Below are 27,500 nucleotides of genomic sequence, written 5' to 3'. Positions count from 1 at the left end.
GTGTGTGTGTGTGTGTGTGTGTGTGTGTGTGTGGTTTCTCACATTCAGCTCCTGGTCGACGCGTCTCTGCATAATCTCTTTCTGAGTCTCCAATTTGGCATTGAGGGTAGACAGAGCACGCTGTTGCTCTTTCTGGAGTAGACGTAGCTCTCTCAGCTCCTGTCGCCTATACACACACACACACACACACACATACACACCATCATTGCTCTATCCTCTGCATCATCACTAATGATTCACTCATTCCACACTGAAATGTCTGAAACAGTTCAGGAGAATAAACTGATTCCCACACAGAGCACGGAGGAGAAGATAAAAATAATACACAGAGCAGAAAAGTAAACATAAATAAACAGAGCAGGGGAAAAAAGGGAACATGGAAAAAAGAGAAGAGGGGAGAGAAAGTATGAGAGGAATAGAGAATAAAAGGGAAAGAAGAGAGTGGAAGTGAAAAGAGAAAAAAGAGGAGAAAAGAAGAAAATCTATATACGATGAGAAAAATGATGCAAGATGGTTTGAAACCATGTGTGAGAAGCACACACTGTAAAAAATATTGTGACAAGCGTCAAAGAAGTGGTGAGAAACAAAAAGAGAAGATGAAAAGATACACAAAAAGAGAAAGTGGGGAACAGAAAAGGTGAAAACCAAACAAAGAAAATGATTTGAAAATAAAAAAAAACGGAAAGTGAAAAGGTTATGGCAGTGTCACCACTAGATGGCAGTAATGTCAGTTACATGTCAGATAAAGTTTTTAATCAGAGAAACAAATTCTTTCAGCAGGAAAATTAGCAATAAGAATATAAAAAATGCTAGTGTGTGTGTGTGTGTGAGTTCTTACTGACATTTGCATTTTTAAAAATTTTTTATTTAATAAATCTCACTCTCCTGTGTTAAAAACGTTCTGATTTTATAAAATCATTCAGTTTTAGTGCTTTTAACACAATTGTTTAAAAAAAAAAAGATTTAACTGGATAACAATTAGCTTTTATTTCTAATGATATTTAACATATATTAAGGGTGTTAAATATTACACTTTTTCTTGGCAAAATGATTGACATGTATTTGTTAGAAAAAAAGCCTTTGATGTTAAGTAGAGATATTAATTATTACGTGTGATCTATTTAATACAGTCATCCCTTTTCATTTTTTTTTTTAAAAAAACAGGTTTCGACATATTTTTGCAGTTAACATCATAATGTTTGTTTTTTCACATCTACTACAATGTGGATGTGTAGAGAGATCTCAGGACACCTGAGGGAGTGTTGGTGCAGAAATGAAACCCATCCCACCTTATAATAGGCAAATAAGAGCTCATATCCATGACATAAGGAGAAGTATTAAGCTCAGGGTGAACACTGGTATGTAGTTCAACCCTACAGTCTTTCTGCATTTCATTCCATTAGGACCCATTTGTTTACACACACACACACACACACACACACACACACACACACACACACACACACACACACACACACACACACACACACACACACACACACACACACACACACACACTCCCCTGTGCATTAATATGTCTCAGTTAAAGGACGTGAAGTCAAACAGGATTCTAAAAAAAGATTATTTACCCTGAGAGCTCTCAGAGTTAGTAGAGAGGAGAAGAGAAAAGAGACGAAGAGAAGATGGGGGGGGGGGGGGGGAGAGAGACAAAAGGAGAGAAGTAAGTTGTGAAGATGCAAGTAGGGGAGAGGAAATGGGGGTAAACAAAGAAGAAGATAAAAAGAAAAAAAAAAAACGAAGGAAAGGGAACAGTGTAGAGACAGAAAAGTAAAGATACAAAACGAGAAAAGGAAGAAAATGGAAAAATAAAAACAAGGTGAGAAGAGTAAAAACACGAAAAAATAAACAGAGAGAGTACTGAAGAATAAAACATTGGAAGAATGCAAACATGCATAAAAGAGAAGAACAAAACAACAGAAGTGAACAAAATAAAAGAAAGGAGGAGAGGAAATCATAAGAAATAAAAAGGTGTAGGTGTGTGTAGATTATTTTACAATAATTTGCTCCAGAATAAGTGGAGATTCTGAGTAACCCCTAAAAATGTGTGTGTGTGTGCACATATACACACCTGAGGAATCTCATCTCCTCATCCTTCTTCTCATCCTCTCCGATGATCTTGGACGTGGTGACGCTCAACTCTACGCCGTCCACCACAAACTTACGGGTGCGTTTTAGTGTGCGTCTGAATAAGCGAGATTCCTGCAGAAACACACGCAGACAATTATAATACAGCACAAATGAGCAGAGAAACAGCTTTTTTTATCTACGGTTCTACATTATGTATTAGGAAAGTCCTTGGCCATGGTGATTTCTGTATTCAGACTCAATCCATTTGGATGTTTGGGTCTTCTCCCCTAAATGTGGGGTTGTAACATCAGTGGGTGACTTTTGTTACATGTTTATTAAGTGTCGATCTAACTAAACAATATGTGCACACCCACACATACACACACATACACACACATACACACACATACACACACATACACACACACACACACACACCTCTCTTTTAAGACATCTCCTTGTCTCAGTCTCTTACAGTCTGCTGAGAGTTTCTCATGCCAGCTAACTCTGACCTTCTCTCTCACTCTGTCTCTCATGTCTATCTCTGTCTTTTGCTTTTTTTGTTCCCAATTCATTTCTCCCAAATGCCTTATTGTGCTAAAGCCTGTGCCTTTTGTGTGTGTTCATTGTTAATGTGTGTGTGTGTGTGTGTTTCTGGACTGAAACTCTATTCATTAAACTGAGCAGTTCACTGGGAATACACTCATACTTTCCAGAGTATTCTTCAGTAATGAGCGCATCAGGAGAACTGCATAACACACACACTCACACACTCACACACTCACACACTCACACACTCACACACTCACACACTCACACACTCACACACTCACACACTCACACACTCACACACACAGCTTTGCTCTATTATTGTCTTGCATTCTTTTCACTTACTGTATAGATATTTGGAGTCAGGATTGTCTCCACAAACAAATGTTCACACACAAACCCACACACACTTTGTTCTTTTTTTCTCTTTTTATTGGCATATTCCACAGAAGGATTTATTCTCTGTAAAATCCCTAATCTCTTCTATTCTCTTTCTGTCTCTCTTTCTATCTGGTTTTCTTTCTGTCTCTCTCTCAGTTTGTTTACAGTGGCTTTACTTAAACAGAAACGTGTTGTGTTTATTCAGCTGCTTCTACAGACTCGTAGCTTCCATCACTGAGGTGACAACGATGGAAAGACAGACAGATAAACAGAGAGAGAGAGGGAGAGAGAGAGAGAGAGAGAGAAAGCACTCCACACATCTCAATCCATTTTAGTTACATTACAGCTGTTTGTTTACAGTGTTGATTCATTTTCTATTACAGAGGCTCTGACCGTAGATGTGGTAAAGTTTTCTTACAGTAACGAGACACGTGTATGCAACATGTACAGAAGGAGTCTCCAGTGTCAGCATCAGTAAGTTTCAATTTTTTTTTGCAGTTTCACGGTTTCTGCTTTTTTTAAATAAACTTTTTAAGAGGGAATGAGGACTGGAAAGGGAACAAGTGTTTATAGCTGCTATAACGCAAGTGACAACTGGAACTAACTAATTTTAGTGAACGTTAAATGTAAATCTAACTAACATAATTTAGGCTGAGGAGGGAAATTCCTTGATTCAGTGAGGCAAGCCAATGCAGTGTAGTGCGCACACACACACACACACACACACACACACACACACACACACACACACACACACACACACACACACACACACACACACACACACACACTCTCTTCTGTTAGGTCATTTTCAGAGCAAACACCTTGCCTCAGTAGCTCTACTGTATTGCTGGACCTATACCTCCACCCACTACTCCAGAATTCCAACACTCCACCCCTGCTATACCTCCACCTCAGTGTTATTATTAAGTCTGAGGTACAAAACAGCTTTTACACAATTTAAAACAATTTTCAATTCAATTGATCGTTATGTTAATGTACATAAGAACATTTACATTAAAAACTTGAGTATAGGAATTATAAAATATAAAAATACTTTTTAAACAGGAATTCTGAGTAACTTTAATTAACCATTCCCCAAAAATTCACACAAACTCGACACCCACTTCCAACTTTACCCATTTTTCCCTGTAGAAAAATTGTGCATGAAGACACACCGCAAAAAACAACCAAAATATCATGACTTGTAATAAACTGCAACTGAATAGCAAGACACGCCCCCTAAAGTGTATATAGACTTACACCACTCAAGACAAGTACAAGGTGATCAAGAACTTCCAATCATTTTCCCAAAAGTGACGACTGATCATATTAAAACTACAAAAAAGATATAGTGTATATAAACACAGCCACGGACACTTACCTGTGCACCAGACACGATGCTGTCTCTAGTCCCGTTGGAGCTCAGGCTGATGTCGAGACTCTCAGATGCATGACTCCCTGCATCGGAGCACCGTTTGTTTATTCCTCCGGTAGCACGTGGCAGAATGTCCACATCCAGTTCACGTTTATCATGCCCACTTCCACTCCGCACCACCAGGGGGAGGCTTGACGTCTCTCTCTCGTTATCGTCTCTGCCCTCTCGCACCTCATGCTCTTCTGGATCTGATGTTTTGAGGACAGGTAGCTGCGACGACGGTGACTCGCACTCGTATTCCAGAGAATCTGCCCCTTTTCCTTCTTCCTCTGACGTTGGCGTGCTTTTTCCATCCTCAATCCCCGAATCGGAGCTGGAGGGTTTGTCCCGGTCTTCATCTGAGAGCTTTTTCTCCAGCTTCAGCCGCTCGGAGTCGGTGGGGCTTTCTGGGAGAGGCATGTGGTCACCTTCTAAACTAGTCTGACTCGTTTCTGAGGGATCTTTCCCCGGAGGCTGGAGGAAGAAAAGAAAGTATTTCAGCTATGATAAGGTCTTTATAATAAATTAAAAACCAACTTAATTTAGAAGTAAAACGTCCTCGTTCTGAAACTTTAATTTATGTGCAAAATGAGACTCACTGGTCAGTGGGAGAATAAAGGGACAAGAGAAACTATTTAAACAAAAGCATTTTTACTAATAAACGTTTTAATATATTCTTTTAAAAAAGTAATTAACGTCATTAGCAAATTTTACTTGGAATGCTAAACATCTCACCGAAACCTAAACACCCACGTCTTCCCTCAACACCTGTAAAAAATCTCTAGATCAAAGAGATGATTCTTATCCACACACACACACACACACACACACACACACACACAAGCATTTAAGCAACCGAACATGATATTTTTTAACCAATGTTCGGTTGCTTCAATGCGGGTTCCGCCGTATCAGGATCTCTCTTAACAGGGATCAAACGTAGACGATCTGAAAAATTCAGCACCAATAGGAGTAAAGTGGATACACTTAATATTGCATTCATTAATAAAACCCTACATAAATGCTCAACATATTCCCACTGCTTTCTGCTTTAACTTTCAGATACTCTGCATTAATCTGACTATAAAACAGAGATGTAGATTGTATGATGTTTAGTGAGTTTAATCATCACTTTGTTATGGAGAGAAATGGAGCTAAAGTGCTGGCATTGTGTTATTGTGTGTCTTTTTTTAAGTCAAGGTTATCCCTGAGTGAAATGCCAACCAGATTCAAAATAACACTTTATACAGAGTTGGGTGGGACGAGCCATACACCAATTCATCCAGAACAGGTTAAAGGAAGTTTTATACAATGTGAGAGAGAGAGAGAGAGAGAGAGAGAGAGAGAGAGAGAGAGAGAGAGAGAGAGAGAGAGAGAGAGAGAGAGAACTCTGTAGCGTGTAGGCATTTATTTATTTTCATATACATCATCAAAAAACAACATTCTTGGTTTTATAACTTGTTTTTCACTCTTCTTCTTGACCTGCCTTGTAATCAGAACTGATGAGTCTGTAAGTCTGTAAGAGATCTCTGATTTGCCGAAATTGCTTACACAATTCACCCTTGAATATCAGAGATCCACAGTTCATGATCCAGATTCCCCTCAGGCATTAAATACAATCATTTTACCTCCTGGGAGTAAATTTGGAACACAGACCTCTGATCCTCACTTGTTTGGTCTCAGGCCAAAGTTACAAGTCAGTGCTTTTGCTTTGGGAATTCTGCACTCTCTGATGGTGAATGCGGAACAGAAGCTGAATCTGTACGAGTAAAAGGAAACTGGAAGGCAGAAGTACTCACAGCTGTGATTTCGGGATTCTCGTCCTCGTCCGCTTCCTCGTTGCTGTCCTCTTCCAGCTCCTCCATCACTTCTGCTTTAGCTTCAGCCACAAGCTCCATCAGAGGACGATTTGTTTTCACAGAGGTCACAAAGGGGTGCTGAGGCAAAGAGAGAAAAAGGGTTTACATCAGGAACACAGGCAAAGCAAAACCGAAGCCTACACAGGTGGCCTCCTCCCAAATGCCAAGTTTCAGCTAGCTCTTAGTCTGGTGTTAGCAAGATCTCAACTAGGGCCTAGTCAGTTCTTAGTTAGGACATAAACATGAAAAGATCCGAATTAGTTACAAGCTAGTTCCTAACCACGTCACTGGAAAAAGGTCTGAGCCAGGTCTGAGCATGGTCACAGACAAAATGCCTTTTCTGGTATCAATCTGGTTTCTTGAGATTTCTTAGCCAGATCTGAGCCAATTCCCAGGCAGTTGGATCCAGTTCATGGCCAGAATTATAAACTGGGATAAATGAAGGCAGCCACCACCTAATTTCCACATTTATTTTACATCAGATAAAGATAAATGTGTTTAGTAAGTCGAGAATGAGACCATTGTCAAAAATAGCACTATAGCACAGTGTGTTTGTGTATTTATGTCCGTGTGTGTGCGTGTCCGTGCGTGCGTGTGTGTGTTTAGCGGTTAGTATTATTGTGATCATAAGCAGTAAACAAACACTGGTGACTGCATATGGGAGGAGCACGTAGGGACATCATCTAATTGTTTAGAACACGGTGAGTGAAATTTGTACGGGTCAGCAGAATTAATTCAGGGTGTGATGACAAATAAGGTTCGGTTGGTACACAGGTAGGAGGCAGAGTTACACACACACATGCGCGTGCACACACATGAAAGCAGAAGTGTAGCAGAGAGGGGATAATGTTTATCTATTATTCATCCTTTCTGCACGCGGGCTAATTGAATGAGTCCAGCTGGCGAAGGTGAAGCTCATGTGAGACAGGAACATAATGAGACCCTCAGGAACCCTCGCTGCAGCTCCAGCATTTTCAATTCACTTCTCTATTCCACTTTTACTGATCACACAACCCGTGTAAAATTAAAAAGGGCAGATCAGGTGACTGGTAACTATATGAGTTTATCATCTGACTGGATTATTTTCTATTTGAACCTTTATGCAAATGAAGAACAATTAAATTAAAAGCATGTCCAAACCAACCAACAACAAAAAGTAATACATAAAAATGGATCAGGGATCTCGACATCAGGGAAATAATAACATTTATTGCATATATTGTTCGTTTTTTTGTGTGAATGTAAATGTTTAAATGGATTATTGATCCTCCTTTACACAAATTAAAGTCTGTAATCTGTAAACAGAAGCAGTTCAGAACTAGGTGTGAGGTAACTGCTTGGTAGTGGTGCATGGTGTTTTTGTGCAGGGAGGAAACCACATGATCACTTCCTTTAGCCGCCTACTTGTGTCTGATCGAGACGGAGAGAAAAACCTCACTCTGCTTCATGACCTACTTGCAAAACAAGACTTATTTATCTCTTTTCCATTGTGTGAAGGTCACTTCTTCAGTTCCCCATGAGGCTGATGTAGCTAATAAGCAATACAGAGGTTTAACGTAGAGGCCACAGTTCAGCATGAAGAATAGCACATTTCAAGCGGATCATGTTTACATCGATTACACCACTACACAGAGTCAGTCACAGTAATGCTTAAAGTATATCTCAGTTTGGTCAGAAAGAACGAACGAACAAAAGAATCTGCTAACTGCTTTGTCCGTTGTCAACTGAAGCTGCAAACTCCCCAAGCTTGTGTGAGAACATCTGGAGCATAGTGACATCCACAACAAAAAACTGAAATGAAGCTTTCACTTTGACTGACACACACACACACACACACACACACACACACACACACACACACACACACACACACACACACACACACACACACACACACACACACACACACACACACACACACACACACACACACACACACACACACACACACACTTAAACCTGATGAAAGATGTTCCTGGAAGAGAACCGACTACAATCCAGTGTTTGCTTTTATTTGTTTTTTTTGTCCCCCATGCAAATTTCCATCATTCCTTCCATCCTCAGAAAAAATAAACAGGAATTGATGACACCCAGTTTAAGTTTACCCTAATTGTCAGCTGGGTCTGGAGTGTATCAGTCACTGTATGTATGTGTTTAACACACCTGTGTAAAAGGAGAAAACCAACACACTCTTACTCACCTCGAGGAGTTGAGAGGCAGACGGCCGAGTCTCTGGGTTCTTATCCAGAACTTTTTTCAGGAAATCCTTAAAGTCGTTCGACCTTCAACACACACACATGCACATTCTAGATAATATCCATTAGCATGTGTACTTAATATTGCTAACATTAAACCAAACAATAGTAAGGAAGGAAGGAATCAAAGAAGGAAGAAATAAGGAAAATTACACAAATGCTGAAAGTGCTATGAACAAACTTTTTTATTGATATATTTTTGACAAGTAATTTGTATCATCTTTATGCACACACACAAACCAGACAGAGTAGAGTAAGATCTTCTTCACAAGAGTCTCAAGTAATAAAGAACAGACTCAGAGAGAGAGAGAGAGAGAGAGAGAGAGAGAAAACGAACAGATGTTTGTAAGTTGCACTACAACTCGCTCTTCGTCACATGAAACATTTACGTTTAGTTTCTTTTCAACCTCAAATTTAATCCTTTAAACCCTACAGGGTACATGGTGGGGTGTGTGTGTTTGTGTGTGTGTGTGTGTGTGTGTTTGTGTGTGTGTGTGTGTGTGTGCATGCATGTGTGCACGTGTCTCATTACCATCCTTGCTAATGCTAACTACATAATAATGAGGTCGAGGTTTTGTAGACAGTGTTGACAGGTTTGTGGGTCTCACCATTTGGACGGCTGGTCCAGTGTTGGAGGTTCAGACTTGGCGATCTTCAGCAGGACTCTCATGGGGTTGAGTTCGTGATGTGGTGGTTCGATCTGAGCCAGCTCGATCAGAGTTATTCCCAAAGACCAGATGTCCGCTTTGTAATCGTAGGGAGCGTCCTTTGTGGTCTCACACATCACAACCTCGGGAGCCATCCTGATCACGCACAGGCACACACACACACACACACACACACACACACACACACACACACACACACACACACACACACACACACACACACACACTTTTTCTTTATCTAATACTTGCAATGTTTATATACAGCATTTGTCAATAATAACAAAAAAAAAAAGGAAGTTGAGGACGAGGTAAAAAATAAACAAAAAAAGAGGAAGAAAACAGACATGAAAAAGAAGAATATAAAAGACCCAAAAATGATAATCAGGTCAGATTAAACCTATGAAACACTGAAAAATATTAAAAACTACATTTATGTATTTTCACATAAGATGAAGACATACTTCCTGATTAATGCTAGCTGCGTACGTTTAGCATATGCTAATAGGCACTGTGCTAGCAATGTTGTATTGTGATCACAATATAATATTTTTGGCAGATTTAAAAAATTAAATTCACCTGCTGTTCTGATGCAACATGTTGATTATATAAGATTTAAATCTCTGAATATGACCTACTAATTATTTTTGTTTATTTAACTGTAGTTTTAATGGCACAATATGTCACACCTCATTACTTATCATACAATTCTTTTACACGCTTATGACTTCATTAATTTGTTTACCTGCACTTTCTCTCACTACACTCATCTGATAATATACCATACTCATCCTTTTCTCCTTAACTGTTCTTTACTCACTTGACACTGCACAGGTACACTGCAGTTTTTTTTCTTCAGGAATCAGAGATCAGTTTGCGCAAGGTCTGTCAATCAGTGATTGGACTGAAGCGATCATTCGTAGAAAAGCGATACACCCAGAGGACGTGTCATGTGTTTATCTCTTATACCTTTTTTATGATACAGAGGTATAAACGGTGTGGAGTTACAGAGAGAACAGTACAAGGTGTGTAACTGATTTAAAAGTAAACTGAAAGCACAGAATGATGATGTTCTACACACTGAGTCGGCTCTATTGGTTTATTCACTTCAGATTAAACTTAAACACTTCCAAGTTCAGAGATGTTTAGCCAGCAGAACCTGCAGGATGCATTAGATAGATAGATAGATAGATAGATAGATAGATAGATAGATAGATAGATAGATAGATAGATAGATAGATAGATAGATAGATAGATAGATAGATAGATAGATAGATAGATAGATAGATAGATAGATAGATAGATAGAGATAGATATAGATAGATAGATAGATAGAGATAGATATAGATAGATAGATAGATGTCATGTTAATTTTTTTTTTTTTTGCTGAAGTGGCATGGACCAGGCAGCGAGCACGAGTTCATGAGGTCTTTCACTATCAGACAACATGACAGCTGACACACAGGACATGTAGGTCAACAAGCAGAGTCTAAAAAGAAACCCTGACTGCAGTATCACAGTGAGGCGAGTCCTAACAGACTTTTTACTCACCAGTACGGTGTCCCGATGAAAGAGTCTCTCCTTTGAAGAGTTTTGGTGTTTTTTGCTGACACACCAAAATCAGCTAAAAAAAAAAAAAAAAGGAAATGCACAATTTAAAAAAATAATGTCATGTATATACTAATTTACATAAATATAAGCAATTATATTTGCATCCAATTTAATTTCTTAATTTTTTTTGAAATACAGGTTTAAAGGAATCTTCTAGATGAAAATTATGTACAAAACATGCAATTTTATAACAATTAAACAAAGCTATTATGACAAGCTAAATGTGTTATATATTATGTTATTAAAGTGCAGTGATGTGTGTAACACAAGTGTGAGGCTTTAGGCTCACTGCTCTGTTCTGGTTTGTGACAGCCGAAACAGAAGTGTGTTTTGTTCTTCTTTTCTTGGCTTGGCATTTTAGAAAGCCATTAATGAGTGCAGCGGGATGTAAGCATATCGCTCTGGGCTTACAGCTGTGTCTCAAACCGTATCAATGAACTCCGGTTAATCTTTAGGCTGAAATTTGGACCTGAAGTGAAAACGGTGACAAAATAATAAAATGTGTAATGTACGATCTCAGTGACCCTCTCACGGGACGTCTACACTGTGGGTTGGTTATTTTCCTGAAATTATTTTATCCCACTCACAACACAGCAATTTATAAACAATCATAAAGACAAAACAGACACACAAAGCTCTCTAAAAAAAATATTTAAAAAAAATAAAAAAAAAGGAATCAATCTTATTAAACACACAATATGGACTCCTTCCATAAACATAATTTTAAAAAAGTCTCCTCCAACACTTCATTAATATCCGAAAGGTTCCATACAGCGAACAAGTTTTAGTGTTTAATAGCAGTGGATTATCAGTGCGATGTACACATCTCTGTTACCATAGTAACAATTACGCATCAGAACGAGCAAATTCATATAAACAAAAAATAATTTAAGATGTAGAAATGATAGTCTGATTATTATTATTATTATTATTGATGCTGGTGTCGGTACCGAGTTTGATGTCTCCGTCCAGGGTGAGCAGAATGTTCCCTGCCTTCAGGTCTCTGTGGATGATTTTCATACTGTGCAGATAAACCAGAGCCTCCAGCATCTGCTTACAGATCACCTGGATCTGCTTCTCTGTCAGCCCTCGATCCAACTCTGAGAGAGAAAAAATTATTACTAAGAAGAATGATTTTGTCTGAGGATTTTCTTAACATATTTTAAGAGCATAGCGAGTGTATAAGCAGAAGAAATTAAACTCAGAGAACAGGACGGCTCATGAAGTTCTCTACATGGGTGTTGCCTGAAGGTACATGAGACTGTAGACTAACTGCAGACACTGAGCAGCAGAGGCAGTGTTTTTGTTCAAAGAAAGAAAAAATAAACATGAGCGCATAAAATTAAATCCAGGACATGAATCACTTTCTCCACTAATGCTGAAGATCATGAATGACCGTCTGTATGGGAAAATCAATATTCCTGTACATGAGACTTGAGCCAGAAAAGTTCCTCAAAAGCTGCTATTCATGTTTCCAGGTGTGACGGCATTTACAGGATGGCGTGACTGAAGGCTGTATTCATGCAACCCGACCGTTCTGGAAGCCATTTTGTTTATTTAAAGTTACGGCAAGCCAAACTTATAGCAAATAAATGTGTTATTACAACCTAAATGTGGATCATGTTAATAAACATACTTCATCTACAGGTTATAGATTCGAGCTCCATCTACAGGTGGACCTGCTCTCCATTAAATAAATCTATAAACACACAAATATTTGTTTATCTGCTGATCATAGACACAAACCCCTTTTGGATTTATGTTTGTTTTTTATTGAACATTAATGTAAAGACTGACAAAAGCAAAGCTAGAGAGCTTCAGAAGTTTGTTACATTACAGTAGTCATTTTGAGGTCTGGGATTCTTACCCAACATGGTGGCATCTACAGCTCCTCCAGGACAAAACTCGATCATGATCTATACAGAAAGAAAGAGAGAGAGAGAGAGAGAAAGAAAGAGAGAGAGAGAGAGAGAGAGAGAGAGAGAGAGAGAGAGAGAGAGAAATCAGGAATGCAACACAAGTAGAACTGATTGTTTTATTACACCACAGTGTAGTCTTTATGTATTACAAAAAAAGACCAGTCATGGTTTTTATAGGTTTATAGTTATTTTATAGATGTGAAAGATTGATTTGACATCTAAACAGTAATTCACTCTTTTTTTGCCCCATTCATAAACATTTCATATTGTGTATTTCTCTAACCGGTTTGTTATAAACAGAGAATCCACTGTACATGTCTTTATAAACAAGTTGTTACTATAGAAACATTATTTATTAGAATAATGACCACTATCAGAGCTGCTGTTATAAAGAATTAATCAACACCTTCTAACCAATCACAGTCCAGAACGTTGATCCTGAACATTTCTAAACTATGGGTCATGAATTTCCTGAACCTTGCTGGCACAAATGTCTCTCTTTGAGACACACACACACACACACACACACACACACGCACACACTCCTAATACAATAGACAAATATTTCCAGTGTGATACGAAAAGATAAACATCGGTTTTTAGATTTCCACACATTTCAAAACTGACCTTATATAAAAGCAGTGTGTGTGTGTGTGTGTGTGTGTGTGTGTGTGTGTGTGTGTGTGTGTGTGTTTTCCATAGTAACTGTCAGCTAGCTAACATTTTAGTGAAACAGAAGCAGCGTATCAATCTGAGAATTCCCAAGTGAATAATTTAGACCGCTGAGTGTGGAGGTGGAATTCTGAAGATCAGAATGAATAAGTCCATTTAGCTTTCTGACAACTCGGAGGAAGAGAACAAACTCTCATTCTTCTCTTCTTCCATCGCTCCATTTATATAAAGGCCACAGACACTCTGAAGGATGACGTCGCAACGTCCCTTCACTTAGATCAGATGTGCTACTGTACATCATAATACACACTGTATATACAAAAGTATTGAAAACACCTGACTTTTCCAGCCATATGTATTTGAAGGCACTCAATTGAACAGAACATCTGTGGATGCATTAGCATGAAATTTTCTCTTCACTTTAACTAGGAGACCAAAACACAGGTTCTAGAATTGCAAATGGGAGCAAAATGTGGAATAGGATGTTAAAAAGCACATACTATATCTTACAATTGGGTGTCCACAAACCTTTGGCCCTATCGTGTATCTGTACAGTACATTTCCACAAAGATTATAACCCAGAACCCAACCCTAACCCAGAATAACAGCTGTTCTGATTCCTCACATATTATACTGTATTATGTACTATAATGTATTTTATTACTCCTTCTGCCACAGGGGGGGTGAATTAAAGCACCGTTTTCCCCTCCTGCTCAGATTCATGTAATATTCTGCATGACATGGATGCCATCACACTGAGGTCATGCAGAGGAAGGCAGTACGACCGGTTAGATCTCACTCACTCACTCACTCACACAAAGAAAGAAAGATGTCAGGTTTCTTTAAGCAAAACAAAAACTGGTCAAACAGGAAACAAGAGACAAGACAATTTGACAAACGGGGTTTACCCACATCATAAAAAGAGCGAGCGAGCGAGAGAGAGAGTGAGCGCGAGAGAGAGAGAGAGCGCGCGAGAGAGAGAGAGAGCGAGAGAGAGAGCGCGAGAGAGAGAGAGAGAGAGCGAGAGAGAGAGAGAGGAAATACTGAGTACTGAATTAATCATAAAATCCTGAAAGGAGGGAAACTTGTACTTGTACGCATGTACTGTTGATCCTTAACTGCCCTCTTCTACATACATGAGCTCATAGACAATTGGCTACAGTCACTGTGATTTACAGGAGAGAAGGTATGTTCCTCTAAACAACTAATCACCAATGAATCTTTAGATTAAAAACCAAGCTCACGATGATTTTTTTTTTACACAGATGTTATTTTATCCTCTGTAATGACAGAAGCTTCATCACTAAGGTTCTCTTTTATAATAATATAAAACATTAACAATATATATATTTTTTATATTTATATCCCAGAAAAAAGAAAAAAAAGAGCAGAAATTCAGATGGAGCAAACGTGTATACAAACAGCACTGAACATGAGCATTAAAAAGATAAAACCATGCGAATACTTTTACAGCCACTCAGCTGATCCACATCCACACCCAAACACACATGCTTTTAATGTTGGAGTGCAGGGGGTTGTTCCAACAACCAAGTGTTTAAGGGCTTGCTGTGTGTGTGTGTGTGTGTGTGTGTGTGTGTGTGTGTGTGTGTGTGTGTGTGTGTGGGAGGAGTATACAGCATGTGTGTGCACACTTGTGCACATATCTGTGTCCTTTACAGTTTTGTCAGCGCTGTAAGACACTAAAAGCACACGCAAATAGTTACAAAATAGAAGTTACAATATTAAAGAAAAATATTATTTTCAATAAAAGTATTCTACCATTTTATTACCCATCTTTCCTCAGATCAAAACTCCTAATGGATCCTCATACACTCTACACAATATTATTATTTATTTACAACACTATAGCATAATGCTAACACTAACACCAACCACTGCATCTTCATCAGCAGCATCCTCATTTATTTACACCACTGTAGCATATTGCTAACAATAACTCTGCAGTCGCTGCATCTTCATCATTCACATTCTCCTCATCAACTATTTACACCAATATAGCAAAATGCTAACACACTAATCATTAAATCCTCATCATCATCATCATCCTCTTCCTCCTCATCTTCACACTCACAACTTGCACATTTATATTGATTCACTGAGAGGCTGAAGACTGAGCAGTTACTGTTTGTCTACACTTCATACAAACACACAGGGAGGGAGAGAGAGAGAGAGAGAGAGAGAGAGAGAATTTACTTCTTTCATTTCCTCAGGAATTCCAGAAAGACTATCACAATTTGCTCTTTAAACTTTGCAAGGAAAAGGACAGAACAGGCAGCTGCACTGGGACTTACCGTGATTATGACCAATAAAATGAGACTAAAACCATGAGGAGGGAGCAAATATTTACAAACAAAATATATGTTGTACTTTTTATATTGTAATGTATGTGTTGTATGTAACATTCACTCATATATAATAACACTATAGAAAAATTATAAGATTTCAGAAAAGTATTACATTAATATTACAATTAAACTGCATTTCCAAAACAAACAATTATACATTTTAAAGTAAAGTAAATTTTCAGGCTGTGAAATTTTAAAACCTGACATTGAACTCTGTACAGTAAAAGTTCCCTCTCAGCACTGATTTTACACACTAAAAGCAGAACCATCAGAAATACTGCAGCTATTAACACACACACACACACACACACACACACACACACACACACACACACACACACACACACACACACACAGCTGTTTATACATGAGCCATAAATTACAAACACACCCACCAATAAGAGTAGATAATAACGTTACGTTTCTACGGTAACAGCTCAGTTATAAGGTAATTTCTATATTTATGGAAGGAGTCTCCAGTGTCAGCGCTGTTTGTCAGAGTATCAGATAACAGAATGAGAGCAGAAAGGTACAATGCAAGATGGAGGAAAGGGGCAGAGATTCAGCAGTGGCATTTATTATATGACAGTTTTAACTACTATTTTATTGTAAAGGAAGAAAAGGCTGTCAGTATTTTTTTAAAGAAAGTCATAGCAACATACTGCACACTGAGTGTAAACACAAACTAATCTCACCCATAGCTTTTGATCGTAGTAGAAGGCGTCGAGCAGTTTGACGATGTAGTGGTGATTACATGTCGCTAAGATGTCAATCTCTACCATGTAATCCTCCAGCTCCTCCTCGCTCTTCGTCTCGATCACTTTGCCAGCAGCCAGGGCACCGGTTTCTTTGTTCTGGACCTGAACAGAAAAAATAAATCATTAGGTTTAATTTAATAACGCCACACTTCCACATCAGCGCTCGTATTTGTAACTCAGAAGGACGCGTTTAATTATTTAACCTTGAAGTTAAAGATGTGTGTCCCAGCTCCTGTTTATCGCACCATGATATAAACGATATAACGATATAAATGATGAGGTCACTCCACACCACTATCATGACAGTGACGTACACAGTTCGACAATGAACCCTCATCAACTGCCTGTAACAACTCAGAAAGATCACCTGCATGACCAGGGTGGAGTCTGTTAAACATTGCTCTGTCAAAATCATTTAATTCAATGATGCACCGATTAAACAAACACTGTGTCTGAACATTTTTACCTTTTCGGTTGTAGTCATTTATCATTTTTCTATTCTGTGACATTGGTTAAAAAAAAGGCAAATATAAAAAGAACCAAAGTTGTCAAAATATCACATTTTCCTTTTTAGATACACGTTGTAATATTGTAAATACAAATATAAATATAATGTAAACTAAATATAACAAATAAAATAAAAATCGAATTTAAGATACTACATATATGATATCTGATTGATTTTCTGATATCAGCCTGATATTGAACCCTGGGTCGTTTAGAGATATGTGGTGGGCGGAGCCTTAAATCATTAACATGCCATGAATAAAACCCTACTCTGTGTACATATGAAAATACATTTCTTTTTAAAAAGTCTAAAGATTCTGTTCATTTACAGGATCTGCACAGAAAACTGGTTATGTACCAAAATAGGACCCGTTATTATTAATTATTATTATTATCATTATCATCTTCATCATCATCATCATCTCAATTAGATTGAAAATAATCAGACTGGTCATAATAGCTGTACTAACTATTATTTGAAGTATAAACCTAAGCTAATGCTATATTCTCAGCATGAGTGTTTAATAATGGCTGCTCGTTGTTGTTTGTGCACTGCTCCAGCTCGACGAGATTCTTCCTCATGTGCTGGAATAAATCTGTCATACTGAAACTTTTATAGTTCAGGCTCTTCAGGTTTTGTTCCACTTCTCAAAACCCAGGACCATACGACCTTGTAGATGAGTTTCAGCATATGGGGAGAAATCCAAACTCACATAAACTTAAGATTTACATTGAAAAAAGAAAAAAAATGATATGTTTTATTTATATATTGTGCTGGAGCAACAGAAAATGCTAAAAGGGGAACTCTTGGATATGCCTAGGTTATTTTACACCCCACCCATGTCACTGAACTCAACATGACCTGTATTAAAAAGTTACAAAAGAAATAAAACTGAAAACAAATGGAAGAAACCGAGCAAAAAACAAACAAAAACCCTTAGTCAATGTTTAAGTTATGTCTATAAGAATAAAGTGAGCATAATTTGGTGGGAGGAGCAAACTCTAATCACCAGCTGATCACTTCTTTAGGTGTGGTAGCATTTCCCCTTGGATTGTGTTGCTCCACCCGAGGTTAGTGTTAGTGAAAAGACCACATTTTAATTGCAGGTTGATATCTGGTTGCTTACTTTAAGCACCATGAAAACAGGTCAAAAACGCTAAAGGTGCTTCGTCACATGTACATTACAGTATAGTGAAATTATTTTTTTCACATATACCAGAGATGTTATGAAGCTGGGGTCAAAGCGCAGGGCCACAATGATACAGCGCTCCTACACCACACAGACACTTAAGAGCTTTGCTCAGGGGGCCCAAGAGTAACAGTTGCGAGATACCAGGGCTTGAACCCTCAACCTTCCGATCAGTAACCCAGAGCCTTAACTATTTAGCTACCACTAAAGCAGCTCTGTATGTATATACACACACACACACACACACACACACACACACACACACACACACACACACACACACACACACACACACACACACAAATCACAAACATGAGGAACAAGAACTAAAAAAGGAAAGAAAAAATTCTTAAAAACCTGATTAGAATCTCATTCTTCTGTATGACAAAAGGTCACCTGCCTGAAACAGAAGGCTGCAGCGTCTCACCATGTGACCAGTTTACAGACGTTAACTCTGAAAGCCCTTTAAATGTAATTTTAATAAAATGTAAATTTTATAATGAAAAAAAACAGTTTGTACAGAATCTTTAAACTATTAAATTTACTTGGGATTTTTTTCTGATTTAATTTTAATTAAATTATTTTTATAGGCATTATTACATCACAGCATTTATTACAATGCACGTCATAACCTGATTCTGTCTTATCTTCCAGCTGTATCTGGAGGAAGCAGATATTTTTTTGCTGGAAAATAAAATCTTTATAATCAAGGAGGAGTCACAGCTCAGGAACTCACTTCCTGAACGTCTCTGATCTCAATCTGATTCTGAAATGTTTCTCACACAGACTGCGGGTTGAGACAGAAACCCATCACTTGCACTCAGTTCACATAATAATCATAAAGTTCTCTGTGTGTGTGTGTGTGTGTGTGTGTGTGTGTGTGTGTGTGTGTGTGTGTGTGTGTGTGTTACACCCTCCAGTGACTCGCTGATGATGGAGAAAGTGGGAGGAAGCATTGTGAAATTGGCCCCGCGTGAGGTTTGTTTCCGTTTCCACTGAGATGGGAGTGGTCATTTCACCTTCACACACAACATGCACAGCAATTTTAGTTTCATTATTAAAGATAAAACAATTTCTCAAGCAGTGTTTAACAGGAAGAGAAACCCTGCACCCTGTCACATGTTATTAAGATTAACATAAGTCTCCTTACTATGGTGTAAAACTGCTATGGTTTATTTTTTCTATTAAAACAGCGAAAAACTTTACTAGTATACAAACGGTTTACTTTAAATACATTTTGTAAAAAAATGTCATGTTACTAAAAATTATTTTGATAAAACTAGAACGAAAGAATACAGTATATCTAAAAACTACGCGTTTCTGCATTTTTATTTGTTAATCAGCATTAATTAAACTCGTACATGACCCTCAGACTAAACAGCAAATCCAAAGGAAAAACATCTGCACAAATACAAGTGCCACTCCCAAAGTTATTAAAAGAAAAAAGGAAAGAAAACAGGAAGTACTCTAAGATCAAACCTAAGAGACAAAGAACAAGGTGAAGCCTGTGGTTAATACAGGAATCATATTTATGTTCAAGTTATTTGCTGGGTGATTTTTAAACAGCAGGTTTAAATTAATTATAAAATAAGTCTGTATAAGGTCAGGAGCATCCCCAAAACACCATATACTTTACATTTGCTGAAATCTGGCAACCTTCGCAAAAAATAAATGACACAAAATTACAGGAACACTCAAACTGACTAGACAGTAACATGTAAAAACGTATCAAATCCATTTGGTGTGTAAGTACATCATATTTAGTGTAATAATTTGTCTTTTACTTCCAGAGTTTATTTATTATGAATTGAATAGTAAATCTGGAAAATGACTCTTTACAGATGAATAAATATAGCACGGTTTCTCAATACTCCGCTATAATTACTAAAATTGTGTTTCATTTGCTTCCCCTGAGAGCTACAATCCTGTATGGTACACAATCTGTAACCACAACATGCTAACATCATTACGCTGACTAAACACTGATCAACAACACAGATAACATGCTACTGTGGATTGTGTCCTTCTCAAGTAGCATGAACAGCAGAATAAATGTAGTGTGTGTGTGTGTGTGTGTGTGTGTGTGTGTGTGTATAACGAGCAGCAGTTCTGTGCAGCAACATGGAGACAGTTTATATACATCACTGGTTTGCAATAAAAACTAATTTGTCAGCAAGCTGTTTTCTCTACACATCAAAGGAAAATGAACCTAAAAGAGAGCAAACTGTTCTCAGGGGACATTTAACAATTTTAAATTAATTGATGTTTTAACATGGGTTTTAATTTTATCACCAATTTGTGTACTCGATTCTGAGAGACAATTCTGATTCTGGTTTGTGATGACGTGATTAAAAATATAACTTTTTTTTTTTTTTATTTTTTAAAGCAAAACAAACTTGAGAGGAAATAAGTGACAATGTGCAAACATGAACTTTAAAACTATGATAAATGCTGAAAGGAGTGAAGAGTTATCCCAGAGAAGTGTTAACATGATCCAGCTGGTGATTTGGGACATGTAGAGACCTGTTAGTGGTCATTTTACAGCTACACCAGACTAGACTGTGGAACTGTCACACTTTCAGTTTCTATACTGACAAACTGAAGTTCATGTCCACTTGGAGAGTACCAGTCCAGCTGTGAATATAATTTTGATCAGCTCAGTTCATAAACTAAAAATAAAATAGTTTCTTTAAATACAGGTATTAATTTCATAGGTGTGTAGAATATTTTTATAATTCTTCTTCGTATTTCTATAAGTAGAAGTTCTTAATGTGTTATTCGAAAGTTCACAGTAACATTTTCGTATTACTGTACTTGTTAATGTAAAATAATGAATGCAGCAAGTAAAATATAATAAACGTCATCACTGACGTTAAAGGAGGAGACTGTTGCAGGCAACTGCCACAGCTTCAGCTCCCACAGAAAGTGTCTACGTCTTATCACCAACCACCAACACGGCTGAGGAACGTTGATTAACCCAGCTGCTTCTCCACCAACATGGGATTTCACCCTTTATGGCAGTCTGTACTGTACTTTCAACAGTTTACTTATACACACACACACACACACACACACACACACACCTTAAATGCAGATGAAATAATTAATTCCATTAAAAACTTTTTGCTTTTTTTCCCTACTTAAAGCTGATTTGAGACTTTTTCCCCTCTTTTCTCCACTGAAGTAAGAGAGAAACAACAATAAAATAGTGTTAAATGTGTAAAATAGGTTTTGGGGGGAAAAAAAGATTGTTTAGTGCAAATATGACAGTGTATGAATCGGCTTTGCTACATCTGTACGTCTGCACAAACGAGTGTTACAGGTTATGATTCATTTTGCAGTGTTTTGTGGCCACTGCTTCTCCACTTGCTGGTTTAAAATAATAAAAATAGACCCATGTGAGACATGAGAGTTTATCACGCAAAACATCATTACACCTAGGAAAAAAAATACCTCTCATGTTCTCTCCACACACAGTACGATATTATTTGCTAAAGTCTTCTGCACAAATCCAGCTGTTTAAAAAAAATATGATCTGCAACGTAAAAATCTGGTTAAGTTGAGACGATGATACCAATATTGTGATAAATTATTACATTTTATCGTAAATTCTTTTTAATAATTACAATATAAATGAGAATTGATTTGGAGTTTATTTTTTACTCCTATTCACTGTTAGACTTTAATTAGTTGTAGTCACTGGTGAGTAAATAAATATTGAGCAAAAGGTATTTATTGAAGACGTCACACTGGGCCGTGCAATCATTATTCTGCCAGGCGTACGTGCTGCCACGCCCACATGCTGGCAGTCTTCATCCCAAACAATGGGTCAGGAAGCTCAGATTTTCCTCACATTCATCAAATCTCAGCTCAAGATTCCAGGAATTTGTGTGCAGAATTTTATAATCAGGTCTAAACAGGTCCAAGAGCAATACCATAAACTGCATTCTAAACACATGCACACCAACACCCTACAACTGAACATCATTCCAGTGCTGATACTGATCCCAGCCTGGAATAATGCTGAGTTACTGTAAGACTTTACTGCTTTTCTCAGGTAAACCTCATCTCCATGAGACTTTTTTTGCCTCCTAAACTTAGAACATAATTTAGCAACCAGAAGATTTTTTTTTCTATGCACAAAAAGAAGCTCTTCACTTCTGCGTGTTGAACACTTATTTAGAACAAACTGGAAGTTCGGTCATGAAGTGCAGCACAATTGGTTTCTTTTGGACTCTGTTGTTGTTTAGTTCAGTAATCCATTCAGTTCTCCAGATATTAAACACAATATTAAACAGAGAGACTAATCTGAGGTTTTTCACTTCTGTTAGTGGAATGTGTCCCTGATGAATGATATCTTGGAGGACTAGCAGGTCCTGAGAGTTCAGGACACGATAATCTCATGGTCAATAAAATATTTTATTATTACGGTGGATGTTTAAATGTTGACACTCTCCGAGGTCTCAATATAAATGATTATAAATGATATGAATGTTATTTTACCCTGAATATTGCATTAATAATAATAATGTTCCAACTGTCACATTTATAAAACCCTCCTTTTTTCCCCTTTTATTAGATGTCAAGTTCTCGCACATACTTTTAATTCTCTAATAATGTTTAGAATTCTTTTATAGGTTTCATATCGTCTATGATTCGCGAGGGTATAAAGAAACCATAAATGATCCCATCACATCACATGCTGTACTTAATGACCTGGTGTTGACTCAGTGTTGGGATCCAAACTGATCATGACGCATTATATCGGTTTATCAGGTCCGACTACTAGTGATGGGCGAGTCAGTATATCCCCCCCAAAAAACACACCCACCTGACCAGATAAAAAGAACAGATCCTTTGTTTATCATTCCGCTGCACTGATTACCTTCGACACACCAGTCTCTAACCTGTCTTTTCCGAGGGGGGGGGGGGGGGCTGGGGGGGGTGATAAACTCATGTCACTCTTTCCATCCTGAAGTTGACCATCTCACTATAACATCATGTCTCTCAATGTTCATTTGCTTTTACACCACAGCAGTTTTGTCCATTTCTTCAACATCAGAAGAACTCCTGAAGAATTCCTGTTATTTATTAGCAGCAATAAACAGTGGATTCATCATCTCTCTAAAATTACAGAGAAACCACAGAAGAAGAAACGTCTTGTTCCAGAACAATATTCTACCTCGAACACTGGATTCCATAAACGTTCAATAGAATTACAACATAAAAAGCTAACGCAGGTCCAAAAAAAAAAAAATTAAAAAGGCCATTTTGTAATTGCACCGAGGACTATTTTATTACAAAATTATTAAACACAGACTGTGTTTTATTTTCTTCATTGGGTAAAGCACACACGCTCATTTTTAATACACTGCGCACTGAAGATATCGGGAGATCTGGATCTGACGTATCGTAAAAAAGTATCGCGATATGATATTTCTGTCGAAACCGCTCACCTTAGACGCATTGCGATCATAGCTTGTGTGTGACAGGATTCAGCACCAATGCAGTTCATCTGGTTTGGATGGGGTGTGTGTGTGTGTGTGTGTGTGTGTGTGTGTGTGTGTGTGTGTGTGTGTGTGTGTGTGTTGAAAAAAAAAACTTTTTCTTACCTGTTAACCCAAATCACTGATGTTAATGTTACCCCAAACTCACCTTATAAACTTTCCCGAAGGCTCCATCGCCCAACTCCCCCACAATCTCCCACACCTCAGCAGGGTTCACGTTCCGATGGACGTGTTCGTACTGCTTTACTTTTCTCCTGTCAGTCGGAAGACGAAAGATTCTGCCGAACAACGACATGCTGCTGAATTGAAATCTCCGTCTTTAAATACTGGACACTTCGGAAATTTCTCTCCACTCACAAAAAACTACTCGCTTTATCCGATATTCCACTGAGTGACAGCGAACTTCATCGTCGCAAATAAAGATTTAAAAAACAATAAATAAAACGTCAGAAAAACGTGACAAACCCTGAGGCAAATTTAACACGCAGAGCTAAAATGCTAACGGACTCATCCCGAGACGCGCGCGACCGCTGATCAACTTCACGCGCCCACCTGTAGAGAATGAAGCGCGCGCTCTACAACTTACTATCCAAGACTCAAGCGCAAGCCCAGCCCACTGCCCCTCCCCTCTCTCGAAAACCACGCCCCGTGTAGTTCTACACAGAGTTAAAGCCTGGGATTTGTAGTTTTATTACACTCCGGTCTCAAAAAGCATGCTTTTATTATTATTATTATTAATATATGACTCATATTTATTCACTGCAGTTCAAATTCATTCATAAATATTACTGATACAGAACCAAAACCCAGTTACACACAGCATCATATCAGTCTACACTTCTACATTTATCACATCAGAGACAAATTACAGTTCTATATTTTACTACAATAAACATTTTCAAAATTTATTACGAAATATTAAATAATAGAATATAAAAAATATAAAAAATAAAACTTTCAGCTGAGCTGTCAGGTGTAATCAGATCTTAGCGAAAGGGAGAGTGAAGGAAAAGCAGCCAACAGGCACTCAACACTTCTGTGAACTCTTCAAACCATTCCAGGTGACGATCTCGTGAATCTGATGGGAGTCCACCATGAGTTTTCTGAGATAAATGGAGAATCAGAAGCAAAATCAGAAGCTCAGAGGGAAAGTTGCAGCTGCTCACAGTAAATAAATAAAATAAAGATTACAGCGAAATGAACAATAAGAACATTCAAATGAAATTTACAATTTATTATAAACTGTAAAAATGTGATTAATACAATTCTAATAATGATACAGAACCTAAACATCATGAACATCTGGAGATCTTCGAGCAGTGTGAAGTCTTTTAGAATATTTTACACGGTTTTTGGAAGATTTCAATTTTTTCGGTTTATTTGGCGTCTATTTTCAGATCATTAATCATTCAAACAGTTAATATTTGGTGAGAATGAAGTGAACTTTAATTTTCTATTTAAATAAGAACCAAACTAAAGATGGAGGAATCCAGAAATCCAGAAGAAACTTCGTCTGAAATGTGTCTGTGAGGGAGAACATATTGCGCAATGTCGCCACCTTGTGGTCATCAGATGTAAAAACAAAAATTATTTTAAAATAATTATTTCATTAAATAGTAGCAGAAAAATTCACAGCGTGACACTAAATATATTAAATATACAATATAAAATCATATTAATTTATATGCTATTAAATGTAGACTATATATATGGATATAGTAAATATAGATAGGTGGAACTAGCTTGCTTTTTCATTTCTGCGATTTCTACACGTTTTTCACAGAATTATTTCCTAAAAAAAAAATTTAAATGTTATAACACAATTTTACATCAAGATAAAGATTTAAAGAACAAACTGTAATTGTAATTTCTGCATGAGAGATTTAATAAGTGGTGTAAAGCCCACATCAGAAGACACGTGATAAAAGGGTTAGAATGTGGAGGTGGCAGTTTAATGATCAAAACATTGGACTTTGGGTCTGAAGCGAGTTCAAATCACAACCACAACAAGTTGTCACTTCTGGGCCCCTGAGCATGGCCCTCAACCCCATAGCTGCTTATCTTAATGATTAAAATAAGAGCAGCTGCAAAATTGATTTAATGCATTAATGTAAATGTAAACTTCATGTACAGCTTCATGTGAAAACCTTCACACGTCATGACGTCACTGCGTTCCCATCGTTGTTGCACGTCTGGTGATCTGAATTTCACTGCGTTTATCTCTCATTTCTCAGAGCTCAGAGCTTCCAGAGCATCCAGAGCTTCTCCGTTTACCACCACCAACATCACAATCACCTCCGAGATCCAAAACTAACATGAACATTCTCCGAGAGGAGATCCGTTTCTGAACAAACATGACGAAGACTGGCTGGAATGCAGCATCAAACACTGTGTGTGTGTGTGTGTGTGTGTGTGTGTGTGTGTGTGTGTGTGTGTGTGTGTGTGTGTGTGTGTGTGTGTGAACTCTTAACCTCCAAAACACAAAAAGCATACAATTTAATAATAATACGTGAGAACGTGAAAAATGTTCACGTGTAAACACGCACACGTGACATCGCGTGAGCAACATGTGATGACATGAAAAAACCCACGTGCTCAACATGTGATAAATGATGTTTTAGAAGCTCCACATCTTCCTTCTGTCTTCACGTCCTGAAGTCCTGAATGTGCCACTTTTTCTCTCTTTCACAGACGCCATCATGCAGATTATCTTCTGCAGCAGTCCAGCTTCCCGTAATCCTCCAGATAAATCTAACAAGACCTCGTGTTCTTCATCCCTTCTATTATAAATGACTCCTTAACATCTGGACAGCTATCGTTCCTTCCAGAGGAAGTCATCATGAATAACCACCTACAAAAATCCTTGAACATACAGTCAGTTCTTTCTCTCTCATCCAGGACCTCCAAGATCTGCACCAGCCTGGTGATTCCTGGAAAGCTTCATGCTGTTGATCAACCAAACCTTGATGGTTTGCTTCTGACTCCTACATGCATCTGATCTCACCTGCTCATCTCCACAAGACTCAGAGTTTGCTCCTCTTATGCTCTCCGAACTACACCTGATCTCTTGATAGTTTTCATTTCACTGTGAACTGATGGCACGCGACACATTTTCTTCTGTCTTTGTACAGAGCGACGTACAAAAGTGCTTTAAGTCTCTAGCAATGTCTCTGCTTAGATCTCAGCATGATGAGCAACAGAACTTCCCTGGAAATGTGGAATATCTGCAACTTCAGGTACTTCCTGTCCTTCTCACCTCACATGCCTACACTCAGTCACTCAGCAGGTCTTTTCTCTGCAGCATCAGAAGGCTTTTCTTTCTCCATGGACCTCCTGGAGCTGCTGAATGAAAATGGACTACTGCTCCTCACACTACTACAAAAAAACCTGCATGATGGATCTTCTCTGTCCTGCACCCAAGAGGTTCCCCCTGACTGTCGACTAACCATCCAGCTCTTCACCAGGGTTTTTAACCTGATGTTTCTACAGTAACAGGTGAAGAATCTGAAACTCACTTGCACTTGAAGTTCAGATTCTTCTGTAAGACAGTAGGATGGAGAGGGATCAAAGTGTGTTTATGTGGAGGATCATCACTAGATGGCATCAAAAACTCACGGGTTCTTTGGTCTGAACTCCGAACTTCTCCACAGACCAGCAGGCACGAGATTGAAAAGAGTTTGGAGACCCCTGATCTCTATTTATTTATTTATTTATTTTTTAAGAAAAAACAGAATAAAAAAATTAAAGCAGAATTTA

General features: G+C 38.0%; 1 protein-coding gene across 1 annotated transcript in view; it reads right to left on the bottom strand.

The window, feature by feature from the left end:
- The window catches only part of stk10 (serine/threonine kinase 10), a 29,346-nt gene extending 5,027 nt beyond the window's left edge, over positions 1 to 24,319 (bottom strand). The window contains exons 1-11 of the mRNA XM_083565500.1: positions 23,893 to 24,319; positions 16,478 to 16,642; positions 12,693 to 12,741; positions 11,776 to 11,925; positions 10,766 to 10,838; positions 9,158 to 9,352; positions 8,495 to 8,576; positions 6,235 to 6,372; positions 4,403 to 4,909; positions 2,090 to 2,220; positions 43 to 166 (exon numbers count right to left, since the gene is read on the bottom strand). Coding sequence (XP_083421626.1) covers positions 43 to 166; positions 2,090 to 2,220; positions 4,403 to 4,909; positions 6,235 to 6,372; positions 8,495 to 8,576; positions 9,158 to 9,352; positions 10,766 to 10,838; positions 11,776 to 11,925; positions 12,693 to 12,741; positions 16,478 to 16,642; positions 23,893 to 24,039 — 1,761 coding nt within the window. The 5' untranslated portion in view covers positions 24,040 to 24,319. The remainder of the gene's footprint in view (positions 1 to 42; positions 167 to 2,089; positions 2,221 to 4,402; positions 4,910 to 6,234; positions 6,373 to 8,494; positions 8,577 to 9,157; positions 9,353 to 10,765; positions 10,839 to 11,775; positions 11,926 to 12,692; positions 12,742 to 16,477; positions 16,643 to 23,892) is intronic.
- Between the last annotated feature and the right edge of the window lie 3,181 nt (positions 24,320 to 27,500).

The sequence above is a fragment of the Silurus aristotelis genome (assembly GCF_946808225.1).
Source record: "Silurus aristotelis genome assembly, chromosome: 16".
In the NCBI taxonomy this organism is placed as follows: domain Eukaryota; kingdom Metazoa; phylum Chordata; class Actinopteri; order Siluriformes; family Siluridae; genus Silurus; species Silurus aristotelis.
The sequence above is the reverse complement of the archived record's forward strand: the minus strand, read 5'-3'. Positions and strand labels throughout refer to the sequence as shown.